General features: G+C 36.9%; 1 protein-coding gene across 6 annotated transcripts in view; it reads right to left on the reverse strand.

Annotated features, from left to right (window-relative positions):
• CADM2 (cell adhesion molecule 2) overlaps positions 1 to 24,247 on the reverse strand; it is a 699,058-nt gene that overhangs the window by 118,310 nt on the left and 556,501 nt on the right. For all 6 annotated transcript variants that reach the window (XM_030020124.2, XM_030020125.2, XM_030020127.2 and 3 more), the window contains 3 exons: positions 16,062 to 16,214; positions 13,468 to 13,605; positions 7,003 to 7,173 (listed from right to left, as the gene is read on the reverse strand). In XM_030020124.2, coding sequence (XP_029875984.1) covers positions 7,003 to 7,173; positions 13,468 to 13,605; positions 16,062 to 16,214 — 462 coding nt within the window. The remainder of the gene's footprint in view (positions 1 to 7,002; positions 7,174 to 13,467; positions 13,606 to 16,061; positions 16,215 to 24,247) is intronic.

Genomic DNA, 24,247 nt, shown 5'->3' on the forward strand with positions numbered 1-24,247 from the left:
GATCCCTGAGACAGGCCAGTGCTGGAGCAAAACCCAGCACTCTTTGGTGTCTGAAGCAAGGACATTGTTCTCACAGCACCCACAGTCCTGACACATCATTCCAAAAAAAAAAAAAAAAAGAAGTTCTGGGTTTCCCTCTTGTGACCTATTATTCATACCTGGCTTTGTCAGGTATGCTTAGCAGAAGGACTGATAGGAGATGACAGTTTGATAATGACTTAGTGACAGCTGTACGATGATGACAGCAGACTGTTTCCTCAAAAAAAGAACACATAGCCTAAATGTGTCTTGTTCCCAGAGCTGTGTCTACAAACTCTGAAGAATAAAGCATTAAAGCCAACAAAAGCATTAGGAGTGTTTCGGTTTGGAACAAAACAATTCTGTTTCCTCAAAGGCAAATTTTCTTTGCCATTTGTTATGAACAGTATGCAATAGGATGGGCCATGCCAGAGAATGTGCTGCTGCATCTGTGCCATCATGTTACTCTTGAAAGAAGGCTTAAGCTTGAGATATTGGTCACCTTCCACAAGTTCCAGAGGTCTCTGAGGTATCACAGTTCCCAAACACTCAAATTATTCTAAGATAAAATGGTTATAGCAAGAGAGCAAATTGTGCTAATTTGAAACAGAGAACTGCAAAACCCTGGAAGTGCAAACCTCAACCAAGTTCTTTCTTTTATGGCCCTAGAGAATTATGCCCTTGGAAAATCCAGGTCTTTCCACTGTATCAGAAGTTATAGGAGAATTGCATGCTTAAGCTTATTGACTAAAGATACAGTTAGATAAACATTTTCTCTCATGGCAAAGCCAGAACAAGTTTCAGTTCTTACAAACACTCCAGCTATTTTCACTCCTGACTCAACATACAGTTTATCTGTATTTATTTGAGCTGGCTTAGTATTTTGGGGCCTTGTTAAAAAATAAATGAAAAATTGGAAGGCTGTGACACCTCTTTATCCTAGTCAGTAAACTATTTCCTGACTCTGGGGGTGTATCTCTTGCCAGACTGTCCATACAAAGATGGAGGCAGTGTGTAATCATGCCAAAAATTCCCAGATTTTACTTTTAGCTAGTGTGTCTTTGAGGGTGTCACACAGCATAATGAAGAGATTGTCATAAGCAAATGAGAATGACCAATAATGCTGTTGACTGCTCAGAAACCAAAAAAGATCAGCATCAGTGAAAGAAATTTCTTCTAACTCTCATATTTTCTTCACTTTGGAAAAACATGTTCTCTGCCTTGACAGTACAAGCTACTTCCAAAAAAGGGAACTGTGTCTTTGTTCCTAAAGCATGGGTACCACCTAACTCCTGGAGAGTTCTGGGAGACATACCATAAAAAAAAAAAAACCCTAATTAAAAGAAATAATTCTGAGGCCGAGGAAAAAAGGAGATAACTCACGCCAAAGTGCAAGAGCAAAAACGTTTTTTAAGCGCAAAGTTGAGCAAAATAACTAAAGTAAGTAAAATAAAGCAGCACACTAAAAGAAAATTAAAATCTTAGGTCTTAGTTGAACAGCTTCAAAAAGACCAATGGTCTGCCTCAGCCACACAGTTGAAAGAAAATGAATGTGACACATATTTTACCCATTTACAGTACAGAAGGACCATATGTAGGCCACAGGGAAAACTGTCCCTCTCCCCTCATAGTTTATCATAGCTAAGAGGTGTTCAATTTTGGGTCCTTTTGCATGGGCACACTTCTGCCCCTTCTGAGCTACAAAAAGACAGCAAGTCCATGGTTGAGACAGTCACCCTGAACAGCCACTTAACATATTTTAAATGTAACCGATTCATTAGAATTAAACATTAAGACTTAAGGAAGACACCTTCTTTTCCTCTAAATACTGTTCTGATGTGCAACTGTAAGTGTTTTAAGCATTCTTTATAGACAAAGGGTCTAAGAGTCAACTATGTATGACCTTTTTCTTGCCTTTTTTTTTATAATGCCTTATTTCACATAGTACTATATGAATGTATATTATAATATATACTATATTTAATATATTATATTTTCACATATTCGCACACACATATATATCACATTTCATACATTTTCGCTTATTTTTGTTCAGAATGTGTAATTGTAGAAACTGTGTTCCAACAAAAACTTGAAACCAGTCAGGTAAAAATAATGGGCTAAACTCTTTCAGTGAGCATCAGGTAATGTAGCTCTTTGATAAAATGACTCTGCTTTACATCAGCAGAACTTCTAAACCCATCCTGTTGTCAGAGAAACCTCCGTTTGTTAATACACCAGAAATCACAGTAGTATGCTGTTGTTAGACACACACACACACACACAATTTTCTACATGGCTGCACAAGTGCATTGCTGCATTCGAGGAATTTTGTTTATTTAATTCAAAATCAATAAGTTTATTTCCCAGGCAATACAGGCAATAATTCCATCATTCTCTTGGAATAGCTGCCTAATTTTAAAGTCAAGTTTGGACGTTCGTTGCAAAAGAATCTAGTAACAACCCACAAATGAAGAAAGAGCTTATTACACAAACAGTGTTGGAATACCCTGTAGAAGGAAGTTAGCTGATGGCTATAGACTTGTCAGACCAAGAATTCACTGCACATCTGTGTCTGCCAATACAGAATTTACTCAAAATTGCCTCTCTAGACATTTCTTTACATAACACATATTTAGCTTATTAGTGCTGTCATTTGGGAGTGTGGTCAGCTTTTGAGCAAAATCTCACTGAGTCCGTTAGCACGGATCACATCACAGCTGCCATTTTAGAATCACGATGATTAGGTTTGAAGTTCAAATGATTTGATTTCACTTTAAAGCTTCAAAAGCAGCCTCTGGGGCAGACTTACACAATTAATTTTTACTGAGGTCTGCTGGGTAATTTACTGTAGTCAGAGAATCTTCACTACGGCAAGGTAATTACCACTGGGTAATTTTATGGCACTCTGTCCAGTAGGAAGCAACGTGTTGGCTGGCTTCTGCTCAGATAAGACCTGGAGGAAAGTGAAGATGCTGCTTCTGGGAAACAACACGTGTCTGAGACATTGAGGAGGGATGAACAGAATTCATTGACTTCCCACATGTGGGCCAGAAGTTGTACTTGCCCTCAAAATGTTTTTTCAGGAGTGTGCATGAGGACTTATAGTATACAATCTCCCAAATATCGTACTGAGAAGCTTTCAAAATTGAGTACTGCACCTGTGATTCTTTAATACAGGAACAAAGAATGCATTCTTAGTTTAGCTCGAACGCAGAAGTAAACAATGAAATGAAATATCCCTTTGAGATTTGTATTTATCGCTTACAAGAAGCACTTCCTAATAATCAGTGGCAGCTAGTCTGACAAGCAAGCTTCAGACTAAAGCCACAGGGGATACAAGTCTATTTTAGGTTTACTGTTGACAGTAAGGGTCAGAGGAAAAATAAACTCAGCAAGCAGTGTCATGCTACCACAAACCTCTGCTGGCCAAGCAGAAACTAAATTATGGCCAAACCTTTCAGCAGGACTGAAAAACTTGGGCAATTGGGCTGCCCTGCAGTGCACAGAGAATGAGATACAGATGAACAGGATTAAGCAGAAGTGAGACATAACATAAATTAGTGATAAATAAAGCTCAAAAGATTGGAGGAGCTAATTATCCCACAGTCTGGAGTGGGGTACAGTATGCTTACCCTAACAGCATCCCTATTATTTTAATATTTGAAGTCTGCAAAATTAATCTGGAAAGCCCTGTGAAAACAAGGACTGATCATGGTCTCCTTCAAGACATCCTTCTTTTGGTCAAGCTATAAATAATATAGGTAACCTCTACTTCTGGACCTAACCATTAAAAAAACAGAAAGGAGCAGCAGGAGGACTCAGACATTATTTCTATTACATACACATATATAAATTAAAAGAAAATAAAAACTTTTTTATCTGAAAAGTTGTCCTGGTTTCAGCTGGGATAGAGTTAACTGTCTTCCTAGTAGCTGGTACGGTGCTGTGTTTTGAGGTAGGTATGAGAAGAATGTTGATAACACTGATGTTTTCAGTTGTTGCTAAGTAGTGTTTAGACTAATGTCAAGGATTTTTCAGCTTCTCATGCCCAGCCAGCGAGAAAGATGGAGGGGCACAAGCAGTTGGCACAGGACACAGCCAGGGCACCTGACCCAAACTGGCCAACAGGGTATTCCATACCATGGGACGTCCCATCCAGTATAGGAACTGGGGGCAGTGGGGGCAGGGGGATCGCCGCTCGGGGACTAACTGTGTGTCAATTGGCGGGTGGTGAGCAATTCCACTGTGCATCATTTGTACATTCCAATCCTTTTATTATTACTGTTGTCATTTTATTAGTTATCATTATCATTATTAGTTTCTTCTTTTCTGTTCTATTCAACCATTCTTATTTCAACTCACGAGTTTTACTTCTTTTCCCGATTTTCTCCCCCATCCCACTGGGTGCGGGGGCAGTGAGTGAGCGGCTGTGTGGTGCTTAGTTGCTGGCTGGAGTTAAACCACGACGAAAGTTTAGTCCTCAGCTTCATTTCATGTACTGTAATACTACTGGGGAAAGCTGATCTGATTGCTCTATCACACTAATAAAACCTAAGATTTGTGTAAGGGAAGAAGAAGGAATAAAGTATATTCCATATTGATATCGCTGCTGATGGCATTACTGGCTTTCATTTTGTTAAGTTTACTTCCTATTAAAGCTGATAATAAAAGCAGCTGTGTGGACTCATAAGCACCTCTATCTACATCTCTCCACGGACTCATTACAAATATTTTTTTCATATAGTCTCATCGTCTAGGACAGATTTAATTTTATTCTATCTTTCACTAGGCATAAATAAAAACCTGTCATTCCAACCATTGCATTGCTTTCCTTTTTCTCTACCATCCACTGCATCCACTGGATGCAAACACAATCCTATAATTCCTACTGTTCTGTTGTTTTCCTTTTCTTTGCTTTTTTTTTGGTTTTGATGAAGCTTTGATGAATGTTTTTTCCATTGTCAGGGGCTAGTCATTTGAAACAAAGACAACTTTTTTACTTTCAAGCATAATTATACAGGACAGAAATGGCTAGATAATTTATTATTGCCCTTTTTTTCTAACCTGTGATGATACATGGATAATTTGTAAGGAGCATCCATGTACCACAGACCAAATTCTTCTTATTTTAGGAAGGTGTTTAAAAACCAAATGTAGTTCTAGTGGGTGATGCCCAATCATTGTGCACCCATTCTCTGCCAAACTGATGCTCATCTATGCTGTTCTGTTTGACCATTTTAAGGTACTTGCTTATTATTCTCCCATAGCTCTCTGCTGATCTGAAATACCCCTGGGACGTTCAGAACACGTACCCTACAGAGCAATGCCACACTACTTGGTTGTGATTTTGGAGCCTACAGGACATCAGATTAACAAATCCTCCTGACTTTTCTCATGACGTCCCATAATTCATCTGTTTTGTCAGCACTATTTTTGAACTGCTGTCAGGTGGCATTGAGGATATATTGGGTCAGCTCACATTGGGTCCTTTGAGCATGCCTCTCATTAATACAAATAGGATGTCTCTTATATGTTTGAAGTCTATGGATTGATGGAAAAACGTCAGCAGCTTCCAGTGACTGCAGTAATACCCACAACGATGTAAGTAATACCACGAGAAAAAAATCAAGGGGCACAGTTCCAGGGCGATGTACTCCATTTAGAGTCTTTGGGATTGCTCTAGTAAATCATCCTTCTCCTTTTTTTCCTTCAAGGCTCTCTGCTGAACCACACCATCAGTTCCCTGAATCTCCTTCTCTTTTATAAAGTTTTCTTTAGAAACTTGCCCAGCGTAAGACTTCTGACTATGTTGACCATGGAGATGCAGGTGGTAAGGAAAAGGACAATAATAGCCTGTTCTTAGTCTCCTTGTCACCAATAAAAAAATACTGCTATCTCCATGGTTTTAAATAGTATTTCCACCCTCTCTTCTAAACTTGAGCTTCTTTTGGCACATTTCTCACTTACCTTTCTATGTATAATGACTCTATGCTAGTGCTGGAAAGCACTAAATTGACTGGTGGAAGTTAATGGAGCAAGCAGGAATGATACAGAATAATTACTTGTGCATTGTGGCTTTTGATAAGTTGGCAGTCTGAGGGTGCAGTAACATAAAGCTAGCTGGCAATCAGAAGTACAGGTGTTCTGCAGAAATCCAAATAGCTGTACCCCGAAGAATGGTGGGTATAATGAAAGTGAATATGAAAATGTCATCTGATGGTGAAAAGGTGTTCTCCTGAGTGTCTCACAGTTTATAAGTGAAAAAAAATGGACTCAAAGGACAACATGACTTAAGAGTACGGCACACAGATACATAGGCAGGTTCCTTCAACTTTGAAACAATGCATTGTGGAAAACATCAAGTTTCCAGAAATCCCGTTGGAAAAAATAAGCCAATATACAGAGATACAAAACAACTGAAGTTTGGATTATCTAGAGCAACAGCCTGTAGAGACAAGGCCTAAAAATAAATTCTAAAGGGCTTTTCCTCCTGGACGTGTGTTACTAACCACATTTCACCGAGTTTCATTAGCAGGACTCAAAGTTATCGAGGCAGTCTGCTGTGAACTTTGCTTCTTCGTGCCCTTGTTTCAAGTTTCTAGATACTTTCAAGGAAAATTGTGAACTACTATGATCTTGATTTTTAAGAACTCTTTCACATTGCTACAATGACAAACAAAAAAGACAAATGCATTTCCTCCCTACCGTTTCTCAAAGCAAACCAGGAACTCAGTCCCATAGTGTTTTCACTGGTAAAGCTCTCACTAAACTTTTTAGAGTTACTCCTGCAAAAACAAAACAAAAACCAAACCAAAACAAAACAAAAACCAACCAACCAACCAAATGCAAACCAGAGAAGCTGGTAAAAGGAAGACGTTATCTATCTGCACAATACCACAGATTTGTATAATTTTCCCACAATAGAAACTCTGAAACGAAACAAAACTATAAAAGCAAGCATATGTAACATGTATTACTTACAGTGTATTTCTAGAACCTGCATTGCTATCTGAGGTGTAGAGTTTAGGGACTCATGATCTACTCTGCAACTTACAACTGCACCATCATCACTGCGATCTGCTAGGAAATCCAGCGTGCTGCTGACTGTGAATGTTTTACGATTCGCATCTTCTTCTTTTAAGTATTTCACATCTGAAAGAAAGAATAAACAAACAGTTTTATCTCCAATATTTATAGGAAAAGTAGTCCAGCATTAGACAGCTAAATTATCTATCACACTTGTTGACAAAACATGTCTTTCATATCTGTATTGATCTCTTTAAAACAAAAGTAATTAAACTGTAGTTATTCCTCAGTTTGGTCTGATTGTCATATCAGGAGATATATATTGAAAAAGAAAATTTTAAAATTGGTTACGTGATACTGCACTCAAACAGAAATTCCTTTAATCCTTATCTCTTATATGTTTAGGTCCAAATTTTATATGAACTTTCTCTGCAGTTCATTAGAAAAAATGTGGTCTCCTCCCACCCTCGCTTCCCTTACATATTCACAGTGTCACTAAATTTTAAATTTTCTAAGTCAAAGCTTATAATCTTTTATAGTAATGCAGTACATGGATACTACTGAAGCCATGTGAACTAAGGGTTGCATGCATGTAGTCACATTAATCCTGTGTTTACTTTATTCATTGCTTATTCTGTTGTTTGGCTACAATTATGCTAATTTATGAATTAAACTAAACCAAATTATAGCTATCAATGGTGATGAACAACTGTAGATAGAGCATGTCATAGTATTTACTGGAATCTACAGATAAGTCCCAAGAAGACTGGAAATAAAATTACTTCAGAGACTTTCCACTCACTGCTTTATATCACACTAAATTGGCCTACTGCTTTTGTGCAGATTCAGTTAAAAATCTCTTTCACAGTTTTCAGCCCAGATACTAGAGTGCGGGAGCTTACAGCTGTGCTTAAGAAGTATTCAACACAGCTCAAGGTTAAGGTTCAAAATCAGAAAGTTTTGTTGTAGGACATACATGTTAGATCAGAACTGAAGATCCAAAAGACTGAGCATTTATTTTTAAAAGTTTTAATATATTAGCTGCAACATGAGATCTTCTTACACATACTTTAGAATTGTTTTTCTTGGTTCCCAACCACTTATAATACTTATTGATTTTCATTTATTTCAGCAAAATAGGAAGCTCATTATATTGATTTGTTACAAAGAAAGCTTTAAAAGACATATATAAGCATATATATTAAAATACACTGAGATTGCATATGTCTTCTGTGTCCTACAAAAAGAAAAAGTGAGAGGTTTCAGTATTACAAATTATAGTAAATCCCATTAGAGAAGAAGATGACCTAAATAAAATTTCCATGAAATATCAATTTTAGAAAGCAAGTCTTAAATGGCTTAAGCTACATCTTTTTATATTAAAAATACCTCTGAAATCAGAAAGGTGGTCTTTTTCGTTGTCTCCAGATAGATGAAGACACCATGTAGTTATATGATTTCCATTTTTCTGTAAGAAATAATTATTTCTTGCATACAAGCATTTTATGCCTGTTGGTTGCTAAGCTTTAAGAGATTTCAATTTCTGCCACGGTGACTAGTAGTATTTAGGGAACAGGAGGTGACACAAATATTGACCAGGGCTAAAGCAAAGTTATTATAATCAAACAACAAATGTCTTCACTAATATTTAAAGCAAACACATGAGATTTTGTTCCCAGAATTAGGCTTCCAAATTTAATAATAAGCACCTCCATAGATAGCCTTCTGCTTATAAGTAATGTACACATTCCTTTGCTTACTGACTTCAAGCTGATGACAGACAGCTCCTGAAAACATCAACAACTTTAATTTCAGTGAGAGGTTGTGGATGCTTAATCCTTTAGAAAAACAAAAGCAGTTAATTTCCTAAACGGATGTTTAGAAGCCTTTCTCTGGATATCTATTTTTTGGAAGAGTTCAACTCTTAGAGATAATTACCTCTGTAAAAAGGATGGTGATACTATTCTATAAACTGTTGACATCCTCATCAACAGAAATACTTAGCTTGTCCACTTTTATCAGCTGTATCTTCTTAGATGTTTATTCATAGCAAAATGAAGGTGTGATTGCAATATATGCTAACTGAATGTAAGCCCACCGGGATGTAAGAGCAGTGGAGATCAGGTACTAGGTATGTTACTGTATGCTAATATTCAGAATATTTACCCAGGGTTTTTACAGAATTTTTAAACATGTCTACTGTAGTCCATTATTTTATTTATTTTCTTGCTACTCCTCTCTCTCCTAAATACACCCTTGAAAAAAAGATTTTTAAAAAAGATCCATTACAGAGGCACTTTCTCTGGAAATCACTATAATGAAACAGGTTGGGGGGGTGACTAGATAGAAAGTAGCTTTATAGAAGAGGAACTGGGGGTTTTGAGGACAGGTTGAACATTAGTCAAGTGTGCCTTTACAGGGTTGAAAGCTAAAAAACGACTGTCCTGTGTTAATAATAGCATATCCAGCAAGTCAAGGGAAGTGATTCTTCTCTATTCAGCACTTGCGTGGCTGTATTTAGAGTACCAGGCCCAGTTTGGGGCTTTCTGGTACAAGAAAGATGTTGACAAACCCGAGCAGGTTCAGCCGGAAGCCATAGAGGTGGTCAGTGGAGGGAGCATACTATGTACAAGGTCAGCTTAAGATAGTTGGGTTTGTTCAACCTCAGGAAGAGAAGACTACAACCAGATCAAACCGCTGCCTTCAAGTACCTAATGCATGGTCATAGAGAAGAAAAAGCCAGAGTCCTCTCAGAGTTGTACAGCAAAAGTTGAGGGGCAATGAACACAAGTTACACCAAGGCAACTTCTCATTATGTATCACAAAATACCTACATATAAGGAAAATTGTCCACAATAAGGGCTTTCAAATACTGAAACATCTAGCCCAGACAGACTATGGAATCTCTGTCCTTGGAGATTTTTCAAAACTGAATTGGAGAAGACCTTTAGCAACCTGATCTAACCTTTGAACAGAGGCTGGGCCATATGAAATCTAAGGGTCAACTATGGGCCCACCTCTATGACTCTGCCGGTTAGGTGCCCATACAGGTATGCTTGTATTAACTAATACTACTTTATATCTCATAAGTGTAGATGTTTGATAGTGAAAATAATAAATAGAAATGATAGAATGTCTATCATTCATTGTTCATTGCTGTTTAGTCTGGAGAAAAGGAGGCTGAGGGGAGACCTTATCGCTTTCTACAACTACCTGAAAGGAGGTTGTAGTGAGGTGGGTACTGGTCTCTTTTATCAAGTAACTAGTGATAGGACGAGAGGAAATGGCCTCAAGTTGTGGCAAGGGTGGTTTAGATTGGATATGAGGAAAAATTTCTTTACTGAAAGGGTTGTCAGGTGTTAGAACAGGCTGTGGAACAGGGAAGTGGTTGAATCCCTGGAGGTATTCAAAAAGCGCATAGACAAGGCACTTCAGGACATGGTTTAGTGGGCATGGTTGATGGTTGGACTCGATGATCTTGAAGGTCTTTTCCAACCTAAATGATTCTATGATTCTATGATTTATAAAAGCACATACTTGTAACATCCATGTAGAAACATCCATCTTTTTAAAGGACGGTTCTGCTGTTTTTACAAGGCAAATATAATTTTTGTTTACATTTAAAATCAAGTTCTGAAATGAAATGGCCTTGTTATCTAAAAAGTCTCATCTTCATTTTAGAGGCTTACCAAAACAAAATGTTCAGTGCCTCTCTGAATTCTTTGTGCATACTAAAAATATATAAACGAATTCAAAATGTCTTAATCTGTTGCAACAAAACTGGTATTATTTTATTTATTTTTGAAGCCAAATTTTGCTGGGGAAAAAAAAAAAACAAAAAAAACCAAAAGAAAATCCATTTAAAAAATATTCCTGAAACTAAAAATAATTTTTTACATAATATTGTTGCAAGAGTATGTAACAAATTTTGTTGAAAAAATAGGTGATTTTTTTTTAAATTATGTATTTAGCTTCTCTGATATTTTTGCTTTTAATAATTTTCCAGAAACATCACCAAAATGCTAAACTGCAGGTGGCTTTGTTAATTTGGTGCATATATGAGAGACAGAACACTAAAGTGAAAGGTATGGTACTCAGTGCTTCACATTCAGTCTCTCTCATGACTAACACTTACTCTATCAAACAGTATTCCTTCACCAGATGATGATTCCTTTTTTGAGTAATAGCAATGGAGCTACAATTTTAGAATGGCTTTTTCCCCTTTGGTGCAACTCTGAACTCAATGCATCATTTATATTCTTTTGCACCATGTCTAATACACTGTAACACAATTGGATTTACTGGTGCTAGACAGATGAACTCCTAACCTTTAATGTCAGCTGCATTAGCATATAATTTCATATCTATTTTCTCAGATTTATCATTTCACCTTTTACAGTGCACAAAGCTAATGTAACTTCTGCTGATGCCACTGCAAACTGGTTAGGTTATTTTATTTCTAACCTTTGAGAAATGGCAATGTGCTCTTCAGAAGACCTAGAAAACTAAACTGAAATGAATGTGCTCAGTACTTTCCTCTGTCTTTTTTTTTTTTTTTCTTTACTGTTCTTTTTCACACATCTTCTTTTTTCCTTCCCCATCTCCTTTTTAAAAAAAACCATCCCCTTAGGAACTGTGGAGAAGAGCAAATTAGTTAAAGAGTCAAATCATCAGATTGCTTGCTTGGCTTCAACTACATATCAGCTGAAAGAAAGGCAAAGTTATTACATCAGATTTTAAAATATAATTTTTAAAATAACACCTTTTCAGATTAGTTGCCTTGCTGTTACACCAACTGTATCAGCGGTTCTCTTAAAGTATTGACATTGCTTAGACTGATTTTCAATCTTTGCATGTCTTGAATATCTATATTCATCCTGTCATCTTTTCTGGATGACAGAATCTATGCTGTGCCATGTGTGTTAGCTCTGCCGTTAAATTCTTCTTTTTAATTATGTTTGATGAGGCGCTGCTTCACTTTCAGCAATTTCCTCAAATTTCCCAGTGGCTGGAAAGAATGATTCTGTTTCCTCATTTTCTATCCCTGTTACAAGTGCTCAAACACATATCAAATGATTCCAGCCTAAAAATCCCATCTCCTTCAACACTATTCTGATTTTCTTCAGAAATCTAAAGATGCTTCTAGAATGGACTGGGTTCCTTGGACAATCAACTGCAATCTCCTTTATTTACCAATTTTATATCACAGCTCTGGTTGTGTACATTGAACAGTGGTAGAGAATAGTAAAGGAAGATTAATGGATTCTGTAATTAATGCTGTAACTTTGCTTGAGGCAGTTCACCGAGGTAACAAAATCCACAATGTCAGACAAATATGAGACAAAGTAGAGAAAAGTTGGGTTTTTTGAAAAAAAGCTACACAGAAAAGGTGGATTTTGAATCATTTCTTCATCTGGTCTTACAGCAGAATGAATACAGGTGACATGAATAAATACCAATACCTTATCCTTTTTATTCATCTACTCTATAATGGGCACCTCAGTTGGCTGTGGTAGATGTGACTACGCCTTCTGTTATAGGAAGCTCTGTCCACCCATTCACCAAAATCCAAAAAGGATTTTAAACTACCCCAACACTTATGAGAATATGGCCTAGAAAACTGAGTTTTAAGAACGTACAAAGTGAAAGAGAAGGCAGGAAAGAAATAAATAGCTTTTATATGCAACTCTTTTCTATCTCACTGTACCCTCAAAGGCAAATCCTTGCTTTCAGCTTTGGTTTCAGTCACCCAATGACTTTTCAGTTACAGCAGACTTTGTCCAACTGCCCCCAGTCCCTGTGAAGTTCTCCTCATCCCCTTTAAGGTCTGCCTTCTCCCTGCTCCTCACCGCACTCTCAGCATCCTTGCCCCAGCTGCAGGTTCCCAGTTTCCCAACTGAGATTCCCTGGATTGCTACACCTTGACTTTTCCTCACCAAAGCGGGCTCTGTAGCTCCCCAATGGGAAGTGCAATCTCCTGTCTCCTCCAGACAGTTCTGCCTCACCCGGTTACTTTACTTAGAGGAGTGTAACATAAAACTGGCCATTGACCAAATCAGACATATATCATCTTAGAAAGGCCAAAAGAAATGAAAAGGTAAAATATCTGGGGTGAGTGGTACGGCTGTGATAGCAACAATCCATAAAATGTTTCTCTATGAAGCATCACAGTTGAGTTTATTATGCTGAACAGAGTTCAGAACAATTCAAAATATCACTTTTTACGATTTGAAGAAAAAATAAAAAGATGGCTGTATGACCACTCCAGTAATTTACATCAATTCCTTATCTACGTACTATCACTGATTCCTTTAACGATTAAATATGAGAAACTTTTCAAACATGAATTAAAAAATATAATTCTAAATAATGTATAGCTTTGACAATTGGACCAAATTACATCAAAGTCCTTTTAAATACCTTTAACTTCTTTGTCGTTCTTGAACCATCTGATATCGGCTGCTGGTTTACTACCAGATGTCTTGCAAGTTAGCTGCATCCTCTCTCCCTCCATAACTGGTGAGGTAAATCCAGTAATTTGTGGCTTCTCAGGAACACCTAACAGGCAAACAAGCAAAATATCTCTGACAGTGTCAGCTGCTGCTGCCATTAATATATGACCAGCTTAAAGTTCACTTCTTCATATGCTCTAAATTCTGGAAACAGAATAATTAGTTCCTTGCCTTGTCAGTGAATCTTGTTTCCTATTGCAAATAAACTGTCAATCTGAACGGTAGTTGATTATAAAGAATTAAAGAAAACAGAAATTATCTAGTTTTCTAAGGGAAACAGATGTATTTTAAAAACTATCCTATCTAGGTATATTCTGCATGCAGGTCTAGTCTGACTTGGTATTACAAGGTTTAAACTGGTCTGCACAGCAAGCAGGATGACAAAGCATATAAGTACAGCTGTGAAAATAAAATGTAACTGGCAACAAAAAGCTGAACTGATCTAAGTTCAGAACAGATGCTTTAAGCATGAATTATGAAGATTTTAATACAAAATCCAGGGAAAAGGGAGGATGAAAATACATACAGGAGTTACTTTATCTTCAGAGAACACATAACCAAAAAACCAAGAGGTACAATCACAATTCCATTGGCTATGGAGAATTCTTCAGCTCAATCCAAGTTCTTTGGAGGAGATCATGACATACTGTACACCAAATATTAAATTTGCACATAGCTGTTTTTCAATGAACCATGGAAGATTTAAAAAAAAATTATGAAGATAATTGGGAAAAATTTGATCACTATGTGTATAAATCCATTTGACTTCTGAAAACCCAAGAATCACTTATTTTAAAGTGATAATGATGACCGTAATTTAAAAATCTCTCAAAATGTCATTGTTATAATCTGCACCTGCAGCGCTTTGACACATTTGTATTTGTGGCTAGATAAAGGGATCACTCACAGTAATTGATCCTGTGCCCTGTATTTCACAATTTGGTTTGTTTACATCTCTTTTCCAAAATGACAGATTATGTACATAAAAAACAAGCAGCAGTACCTATCGTATAGTACATTTCTGTAATAAATCTACTTCTTTCATTCAGGACAGAAAATGGTATCTACTATAATACCTTGACACTTAAATCTTCTAATCTGTAACAGAGCAGTCAATAAAGAGATTATTAGTCATAAAAGGATAGTGTATCTGATTAAAAGATGTAATACTTTCAATGGAAGATATCCCCTTCTCATATAGAAAGTGCTCCAAGAGTTTAAAATGTTACTTTGAAATAGAAAATTACAAATAAAAAATGAAAAAAGACAGGCATCTTAAACCTTGCAGCTTTCTTTCTTGGAAGGTAAGTAGATGATGTTGGGAAAATTTCTTTAAACCCTCCCCCAAAATGAAGGTAAAACTAAAAGGACTGTGAAAGGTCAAGTTACTTGGTTAATAAATATTGGCTAAATGTTTTTTTGCCTTTGTAACACCTTTCCGTGCCTTTCTGCCATCTAAAAGGTTGAACTGGTCCACTCATCTATTGTTTAGATCATGAGATGCCTCTCTACAGCAAAGAAGATTAACTGTAGGCAGTTGTTATTCCAGAATATTCTGTTTTGAGTGGGTGTTTTTTGTCTTTAATGGCAAACTTGTGAAGATTTTTGTAAAATAGTCTCACAGGGGCTAAAAGGGAGGCGTATTTCACATCCTATGCACAAAACCAATTCCCTGACTGGATTAATGTGAATATTACTGGCAGAGAGAACTTCTTACATTAGTGCTATTAAATTCAACTGTCTGCCTGTCTACATAGAAAAATAAAACAAAAAGAAAAAAAGAGTCAAGTTCAGGGACAGAAAAAGGAGAAAAGAATAAAAATCAATCTCTAAAATCATATAACCTCTTAGGTACGCAGGTGTGTTTCAATGAACTATAGCAATTTCAGCTGATTGGGCTACTGACATTCATAGAATCATATAAAGCTTCGAGCGGAAACTTTATTTCTTGGGCATCTCTCAAAATCTATTGCTTTTCTATGTGTATCTATAACCTTTGGGGAAAACAGCAGAGCATTTAGAGGATAAAGCATGAAAGAAGCAGCAAACCCAGTGAAAATATGCACTTCATAGACAAAAAAAGAAAGCAGAATGAGCCAAGAAAATGCACAGCTAAGGAAAAACGATAAAGCTCTAAAGCCCGTTTTGATTTCATGCTTTCTGATTTTCTCCCCTTTGCCCTACACAATACATTGTTAGGAGATGAACACATGCACTTTCTTCGCACTTCTGGTGCTTGGGATGTAGAGGTTATGTCCATTTTATGGAGCACTGATACCGTGGTATTTGTGTGCTCTCTAATTCATTATCCTGCCACAGCGCAAATAGTAAGAGGTATGTTATTTTTCAGCACAACAACATGAAACAATAAACCTCAGGAAAACAAGATCAGACATTTACATTTATCTTCTGCCAACTTTAGAAAAGTTCATTCTTATCATAATTTGCCAAAGCCTGAGAAACTTAACACTTGCTTCTTTATGCTCAGCTATTTATACTTACCGAGAACGGTAAGAAAAGCCTTGGAAGTTTTGACAGGCATAGTAAATAGAGAGCAGGTGTACTGCCCTTCATCCGACAGAGACACATCACTGACACTGATACTCAGTTCATGCCATGAAGCTCGGACCAGCTCAATTCTATTGTCCCTCAGAGCTGAAAAAAACAAGAATTCATGTTATAAGGTAGGAAACAGCACAGGAACAAAGACTGGTACGTTATACAAGAGGCTCAATGGAGTAGCCTAGTGAAATCATGCCCTAGAATACAGGGATATGGACACAGTCATCTTTTTGCATAGTAGTTTGTTTCCTCTGTGGAATAAGGTACAAGATTTCAGCAAGTTTCTGAATAGTGTACTGAGTGACTTGTAAAGTATATAAACCTAGAAACTAAGGGACTTTATTTACCTTTGATCTTCCTCTGAAAACACCAACATTGACTTTGATTTCTGCCCCCTAACAGTTTTGTTCAGTGCCTAAAATAACTCCTTCCTAAAACCATTTCTTTTTTCATGTATTTACAAATGTGGCTGAATATTGAGAATCCCATTTTCATCTACTAACAAACTATATTTTCAACTAAGAAGTCGAGCATTGCATAGCTTGCCTACATATTTTTCCCACATCCATTACTATTCATATTGAACTGGAATATCAGATTTCTTGAATGCTGTAAGGGTATTTCTTATGATGAATATATTGAAAGTTCCACTTCTACATGCATATGTAATACATTTAAAGGTTTGAGGTAATTGAATATAGTGGTTTACTTTTTTGATTATGACTAAAAATCTGATCTTCTATCAGAAAATCCTTCCTAACAAAATTTTGTTTGCATGAAACCACTAAGGGAAGAGTAGCAGGTAGATCTACTTAAATTCAAGATGTCACATTAGCTAATGCTTTAAAATTTTAAATATATTAAAGCCTATGTTTAGATTAACCCACATTTTCTATTGAAAAACAGTCAAAACATCCCCAAACATTCCATTTCTCTGCAGTAAAGCCATTTCAGGATTGACATATATTAATCAAGTCTTTCTGCAGCATAGAAATACTAGTATCATAAGTAACTAAACACCATAATTCTCCTAAGCAAACAATAAAAAAGCCTCTGTAACTCAGAAAGTATTGCTGTATGCATCTATATTCAAATCTTTGACCTGACAGTATTTGAATCTTCAGTAAGTCTATTTTTATACTAAGCTTCTGAAAGTCAAAAGTAAAATCAGACTATTATAATTACTGGGAGAGCTATGCTTTGATTTGATTTGTGACAAGAACCAAGGTGTTCAAGTCCCTAATGCTGTTCTCACTCACTTCTTTCTAAAATCCCCAAAGGCTCTTAGATTTGTTTCTCCTAACATTTATATCTTGCAATGATATAAACAAAGCTTTACTGTGGTTCTTTTGCTACTAAATCTAGATTTTTCTGCCCCATTGCAAGGCTCTCCAAGTGCTGTCAATACAGGAAGATTTACACCAAAATAAGCAGCAAAAATGAAGATTCAGCAAAAATGTCACTTGAATTTGTTGTCTTCTAAGGCTACCATTCAGGTTTCTTTACAGTGATCTCAAGCTGAATTTACTGGTTATTTCAGGGTAGGCCAGCTAAAGCTTGACTTATTCTCAGCAGGGTCTGATGACTGAAAGGTGACAGCTTAAGCAGACCTAACATACAAGCATGCCATGAACTGCTCCAAGGCACATCAAAGTGACTGAGTTTGTGTGTAATGGACACATTCCAAACATAACTGAGACATCTTCCGGCCAGCCACAGCAAGAAAGCAATAATTATGTAGTATATAATATAAAATTCATATAATGATGGAAAATAGGTGCAACATTAAAGCAAACAAAACAAAAGCCACAAAATGAAAAGCTATGCATATACCAATATGCTGACATAACGGGCAACAAAAACAAGCTCAAGAAAACAAAAAGTACATAGAAGCAATCTTCTACCAACCCAGAATAATAGGCAAAGCTGATGACTGTGGCTTTAGTAGCCAAAAGTCCTCACAACAGTGAAGCTTTTGCTGTCTTTGAGGAAGTGGATGGGGACTCAGAATTCACTTCTCAGCATTTCAATTCTAGTCAGATGCAAACTGAGCAGATGTAAGAATGGTACTTTATTTCACATTGCTGACCTTTCAAACAAAATTATTTTCAAAATGACCCAGTGCTTCCAAATGGTTTGATTACCACCACACCCATATATATAATTTGGAGAATAGCATAGGAACTACAAAAAAACCCTCAGCACCCCATAATTTGAAAGTGATGATATTTGCCTCCCCTTAACCAGAAAATATTTAAAAAATAATGCAGTATATCATCTTACATCATATTTTATTTTGTTATAATTTTCCTTTGCTACTGCTTCATGATAAAGATTTATGTAGCTGTTGAAATATTTTCCTATAGACGGAGCAATGTGCAGAATTTCATGCACTAAAAAGAACTGCCATGAATCCCACCAGAGCACAAATGGACTACAGATGATGCCAATAGCACACCATTTCGATCCTACTGGTAGACAAAAAACCTATTGAAATATAAGCCACCTGCATTAACTACATTCCTACTGCTCCTCTCCCTCATTTCCTCCCCTCCACACCTTTGTTACCCTTTGTGCAACATAGAAACCTCGGCTCAGTCAATTTGCTGGAAAACTGGTAAAAACAACCACTGATCAAGAGCTGATATCAGATGTTCCATGTTTCAGCCTGGAGTGAATTTTTACTGAAAGAACAGAAAGAAAGAGTTCTGTAATGGAAATACCAACACAGAGCCTTTGCAAAAAGTGTTGCAAATAGCACCAACATAATACTCCTTTGCAGGAAAGCTGTTTGTCAGAAGCATTTTCATAAGTGCTATGTCTAAATGCAATTAATTATGTGTGCCATCAATTTCAAACCTAAACATCTGCAAGCTTTCCTGTCTACAGAGATTTGAGAGCAAACCAATGAGAAAACTCTACTGCTATTGCTTAGACAAGGCTAGCACTTACGTGGAGTCTTTTTAGAATCTTATTTTCAAACTTTATTCCTACATCTATGTCTATATCCTTATCTGAATCTGTTTGGAAAGACACCAATTCCTCTTAAGAAATTGATAGCCGTGATGGATGCCAGAACTGGTTTGTTTCCGTTTTCTGTGTTAGGTATATTTTGCTAAAAATGGTGAAGTTGGATCAGAGAAAAAGTGGCTGCCTAACTATCTAGTCCTGGCTCCCACACCCTGGGGCAGGGGGAACCCTCTGGGAGAGGGCGACTGCTCTCTTGGATGGCAAATGAACAGTTGGCAGCATTGGAGAAGCCAGGAGTACTTCTGGCCAGCTAGCAATCTCCAAGCATGGAGACTGAGTGGAGCAGCGGTCTTGCGCAGGGCACAGAGAGTAAACCCTTGCCAAGCCTGGTTGATGGAGCAAAGAAGCCTGTAGAGCCTGAACAGAAGCCAGCGACTGAAAGGTATCAACTGGCAAACAAATGCTTGAAGGAGAAGACAGTCCTCAAGGAGCTAGTGGATGGGAAGAAAATCTATTTACAATACTCTGTGTCTGATCTCTTTCAGCAGATCTGAGTTCTACTTGTTTAAAGAGTGATCTCATCTAGTTTATTATTCTCTATTTAAAGGACATGAGCTTCAAAAGCGTTCTGTAAGCTTTTTGATTGCTCTTTCTTTGAAGTGAGAATTGCCCCAAACAGGGCAACTTTACCACAACGTTCAAGCCAACTCGAGGCTCTACCATAGGAGTTTAAATAAAGTACAATAAAGTAAAATACAAAATGTTCTCTCTTATTTAATTAACAGCTGAAAACAAAAAGTAGAACACATATGGGGACATTCTGCATGAATTTGGAGTTTGGTACACACTAATAAACAGATTTCCTATATACTGAAATGTCCATGCATTGTTCAATACAAACAGCAGTAAATATTTCTAGCTCCCCACAAAAGTTAACAGGAAACGCCAAGCTTTTTTTTGAAGTGCCTCCTACTAAAATACAGCTGTGGTATTGTACTCAGGTGACAGTATTTATTCCTCCTCTTTTTAAGAAGTTTATACTAATAGTTCCATTTGCATTCCATGGATAGTTTCTGAATACTATTTATTAGTTGTATTGTGGTAGTGACTAGACAGCCCAGGTGACCACAGAAAAAGTTTTGTCCTTAAAGACTCTACAAGCTCTGTCCTCACTTGACTTGTGTGGTTTCCTAGGCTTGCTCCTACCTCTGCCTGCTCTTTCTGAATCTCTCTGGAAGCTCCTTCTTTTTTCCATTTCACTTCAGTAGAAGCCCAACAGAACTTTTTGGCCTTTTCCTGGGGATTTTTACTTACATTCCTGAATCTTTACCTTATCAATAGTTTGCACACCTACATTTTTGCATGATACAGAGATGCTACAAAAAGGGTAAATAAGCGGAATGTGTATTTGACCTCTGGGAAATACACCTATGCCAAAACATTAACAAAGAATACCACCACTGATGTCTCCTTCCTGGAGTCTTATGTTGCAAGCACTTCCAAAAAATATAAAATGCAACAAGAAATATAGTTGCATAGTAAATTCCAATATGCCTAAGTACATCATTTCAGTTTTCTCTAATTCCCAGGCACATAAGGTGTAGTTAATTTGCAAGGTATGAAATAATTATGCATAAAATACTTGTTCCTAAGCAGACACATTTCATTTATTTTCCGGTCATTCTCTTTTTCTGTGGAAAAGATTTCCTTTCAGAATGTTTTCTGACACAGAAACAAGCAACCTTGATAATTTGCATAGTTTAGGTTATTATGAGTAAAAGATATGGTCATGTATTTCAGCTGCATTAATTAGCAATTGTTGAGACTGACGACCACTGCAATAAACCCGTCTCCTTGTTCACAATCACAAAAAGGTCTACTTTATTTTTTGCCAAAAATAATATAATGGTCATATGTAGTCATGTAGTGAAATCTTGCAATACCAATTATATCAAAGAGAGAAAAGAAATCTAGAAATTCACACTGTCATGGAAAAAAAAAATGCACATTTCATACTGGGTGGAAAAGGCAGTTCAACCTGTTAGATGTAGTAGCCAAAAAGCAGCGTCTCTAATCTTATTTCTCTAAAATGACTACATCTTACTAGTATTTTGAGTCATATATTTGAAGAACTGGGAAAAAACAAACAACAAAACCCCTAAATCCTCCAGAGTAATTTGCAGATGTTTTGACAATATTAACTTGACATATGCTGCCATCCTGGGATTCACTCAACAAAATTTTTTTTCTTATGTTAGAGCTGTTCCCTCTGTCATGGGACTAATGTAACCATTACTTGGAACCAGAAAGATTTCTGATACTCCACAGGTCATGCTAAAGTCCCAGAAATTTAATACTTATGAAACTGAAACAATCCCTCTGATTTTCAGATTCCAACTTTCTGAATGCAGTACCACCATCAAATCTGAAATAGATTTCAAGGAATTTATATTGTGTTTCCAGATATACTCGGATATACTTGAGAAGGCCTTTTGCTTTGTTCCTAATGAATTCAATACACCAAGATGCCTATAGGGATGATCTACAGCACTCGCTTATAGCTGTGCCTCAAAACCTGTCAGGCCACGGACCACCACCACCAGGGAAAGGAAAAAAGAGACGGAAGGGGAGTAAATGGAAAAAAACCCAAACTATTATTGTATTCTGTGTTTAGTCTTCTAAGCCTTCATACTTCTTTTCAAAACATTTCAATTTCCTTTAAGAAAATCAGGTACTCATTAGTCTGTTGCTGTATTAACAGTTTGCCCATTTCCAACTGATAAGCAGTTTTCTATTGATGCCTAACCTATCTAGTAGGTACCTGCATGGTATCTGAACTAATATTTTAAAACTTCTCAATTATTTGTATGTGGAAAGAAAATCCTTTTCCTTCCTCTTTCATTGCCAGTCATGCAGTTTGATTACTTTCATACAAGGAGGGATACAAGGCTAGTGTGGCAGTGTGGATATTTAGAAATCATATGTTTTCTACTTCTATTTCTGCATGTGGTGAGGCCATTTTTACCTCTCACTGGAAATGAACCCCATAGCATCGTGCCTGTGAAACTATCACTTTTGCTCTTATTACTAGCTAGTCATGATTCCAACAGAGTCCAAAGGTCAGAAAGATAGATGATCTTTTAATCAGTCTACAGTCATGACAGATTTCAGTACTGGGACAGAAACATTGAAATTGAGCCTACTTCAACAGGTAATGCTAATATAAAGGGAAAAGCACTTGGTAATACATTAGAAGTTTCTATGCAACCTATCAGATTGGCTGACATATGTACTGTTGGAGTCCTTTAAAGGTGACATAATTTCTAAGTAAAATTAGCGGAAATAACAAAAACTGAAGGTCACAATACTGTGGACAGATCTTCGGCTAATTGGCTGTGGAACAGTATTCTGGCTAATTTGCGGATACATGATGATTTTTTTCCCCATTAGGGAAGTCATTAGTAACACAGATGAGTTCAAACAGACATATCAAACAGCATCTTTCACAGTTTTGTGTCACTCAGATGCTGTGGATGCTTCAACTTGACTGAATTTTCCAACGCATTCATGTACTTACTTAATCAACTCAGGGCATCAGTTTCGTAGAAGGTGTGAAGTAAGGTTTTTGAAATGGAAGGACAACATAACAATCCTTGGAGATTAGTTTTACTTTCATTCCAGTGCATTTCTATTTCTCTTTGAACCTTTCTAAAGTACTTGGTAATCAAAAGGAAGAAACAACGGGGTCAATAGGAATATACTTCTTCTACCTCTAATCATCTGGTCATCTTCTACTTTATGCTCTGGCTTGCAATCTAATAAGAAAAGACTAGATCGTTCTCAGCTGAGAAATACTGCTGAAATATCTGAATAGCTCATTTAGAAAGCAATGTTCAACAGCAAGCTGCTTTCTCCTTTCTATATTTTTCAGATTTTTTGCACATTGGATAATGCTTGTCCTTTGAGAATCATAAGGACGACATTTATTGTCTTAGAAGGTCTGAGGGCTGCCTCACTTTCACATAAGAAATTTAAGTTTCAAATCCTTCCCAAACATATGGGGTTTGAACTATGAAGATGCTTTATTGTTTTATTGTGTTGGAATACTGTTTAACTGTACCTCCAAAAAATAAAACAAAAATCACATTAGTCAGGATGAAATGTTGTCTCACAAGGTCTGCTCATCTGGTTCCTTCTGCAATGGGGAATTACAAGATTTCCTATTATACTAATGGAACTGGACATGTGCCACAGCACAGTAGCCTAGAAAATCTTTAAAAATCATACTTCTCAAATATGCAGCTGCAAAAATTAAAATTGCAAAATGATCTGGCAAGGTTAGAGATGGACAGAATTCAAATTAATGAGATTCAATAGATAAAAGTAATTGGTAATCTTATATATCAAGTTGGAGACTGATCTTTTGAAAGCAGTAATGCAGGAAACAAGCCCTGAGGATTTGTCATGGTTTAACCACAGCCAGCAACTAAGCACCACGCAGCCACCCGCTCATTTCCCCCCCTCACCCAGTGGGAAGGGGGAGAGATTACGAAAAAAAGTAAAACTCGTGGGTTGAGATAAGAACAGTTTAACAGAATAGAAGAAACTAATAATGATAGTAATAACAATAATAAAATGACAATAATAATAATAAAAGGATTGGAATATACAAAACAAGTGATACAGAATGCAACTGCTTACACCTGCCAACCAACACCCAGTTAGTTCCTGAGCAGCAATCCCTCGCCGCCCAACTCCCCCCAGTTTATATACTGGGCATGACGTCACATGGTATGGAATACCCCTTTGGCCAGTTTGGGTCAGCTGTCCTGGCTGTGTCCCCTCCCAACAACTTGTGCCCCTCCAGCTTTCTCGCTGGCTGGGCATGAGAAGCTGAAAAATCCTTGACATTAGTCTAAACACTACTTAGCAACAACTGAAAGCACCAATGTGTTACCAAAATTCTTCTCACCCTGAACCCAAAACATAACACTATACCAGCTACTAGAAAGAAAATTAACTCTATCCCAGCTGAAACCAGGACAGGATTACAGAGGAAATTATTTAACTATATGTTCAAATGCAGCACCACTCTAAAAAGATGAATCCTATTCCGGGTTGTACTGATCCTGACAATTATGGTAAAAGGAAAAATA

This window comes from Aquila chrysaetos, chromosome 7 (genome assembly GCF_900496995.4).
Source record: "Aquila chrysaetos chrysaetos chromosome 7, bAquChr1.4, whole genome shotgun sequence".
Classification (NCBI taxonomy): Eukaryota; Metazoa; Chordata; class Aves; order Accipitriformes; family Accipitridae; genus Aquila; species Aquila chrysaetos.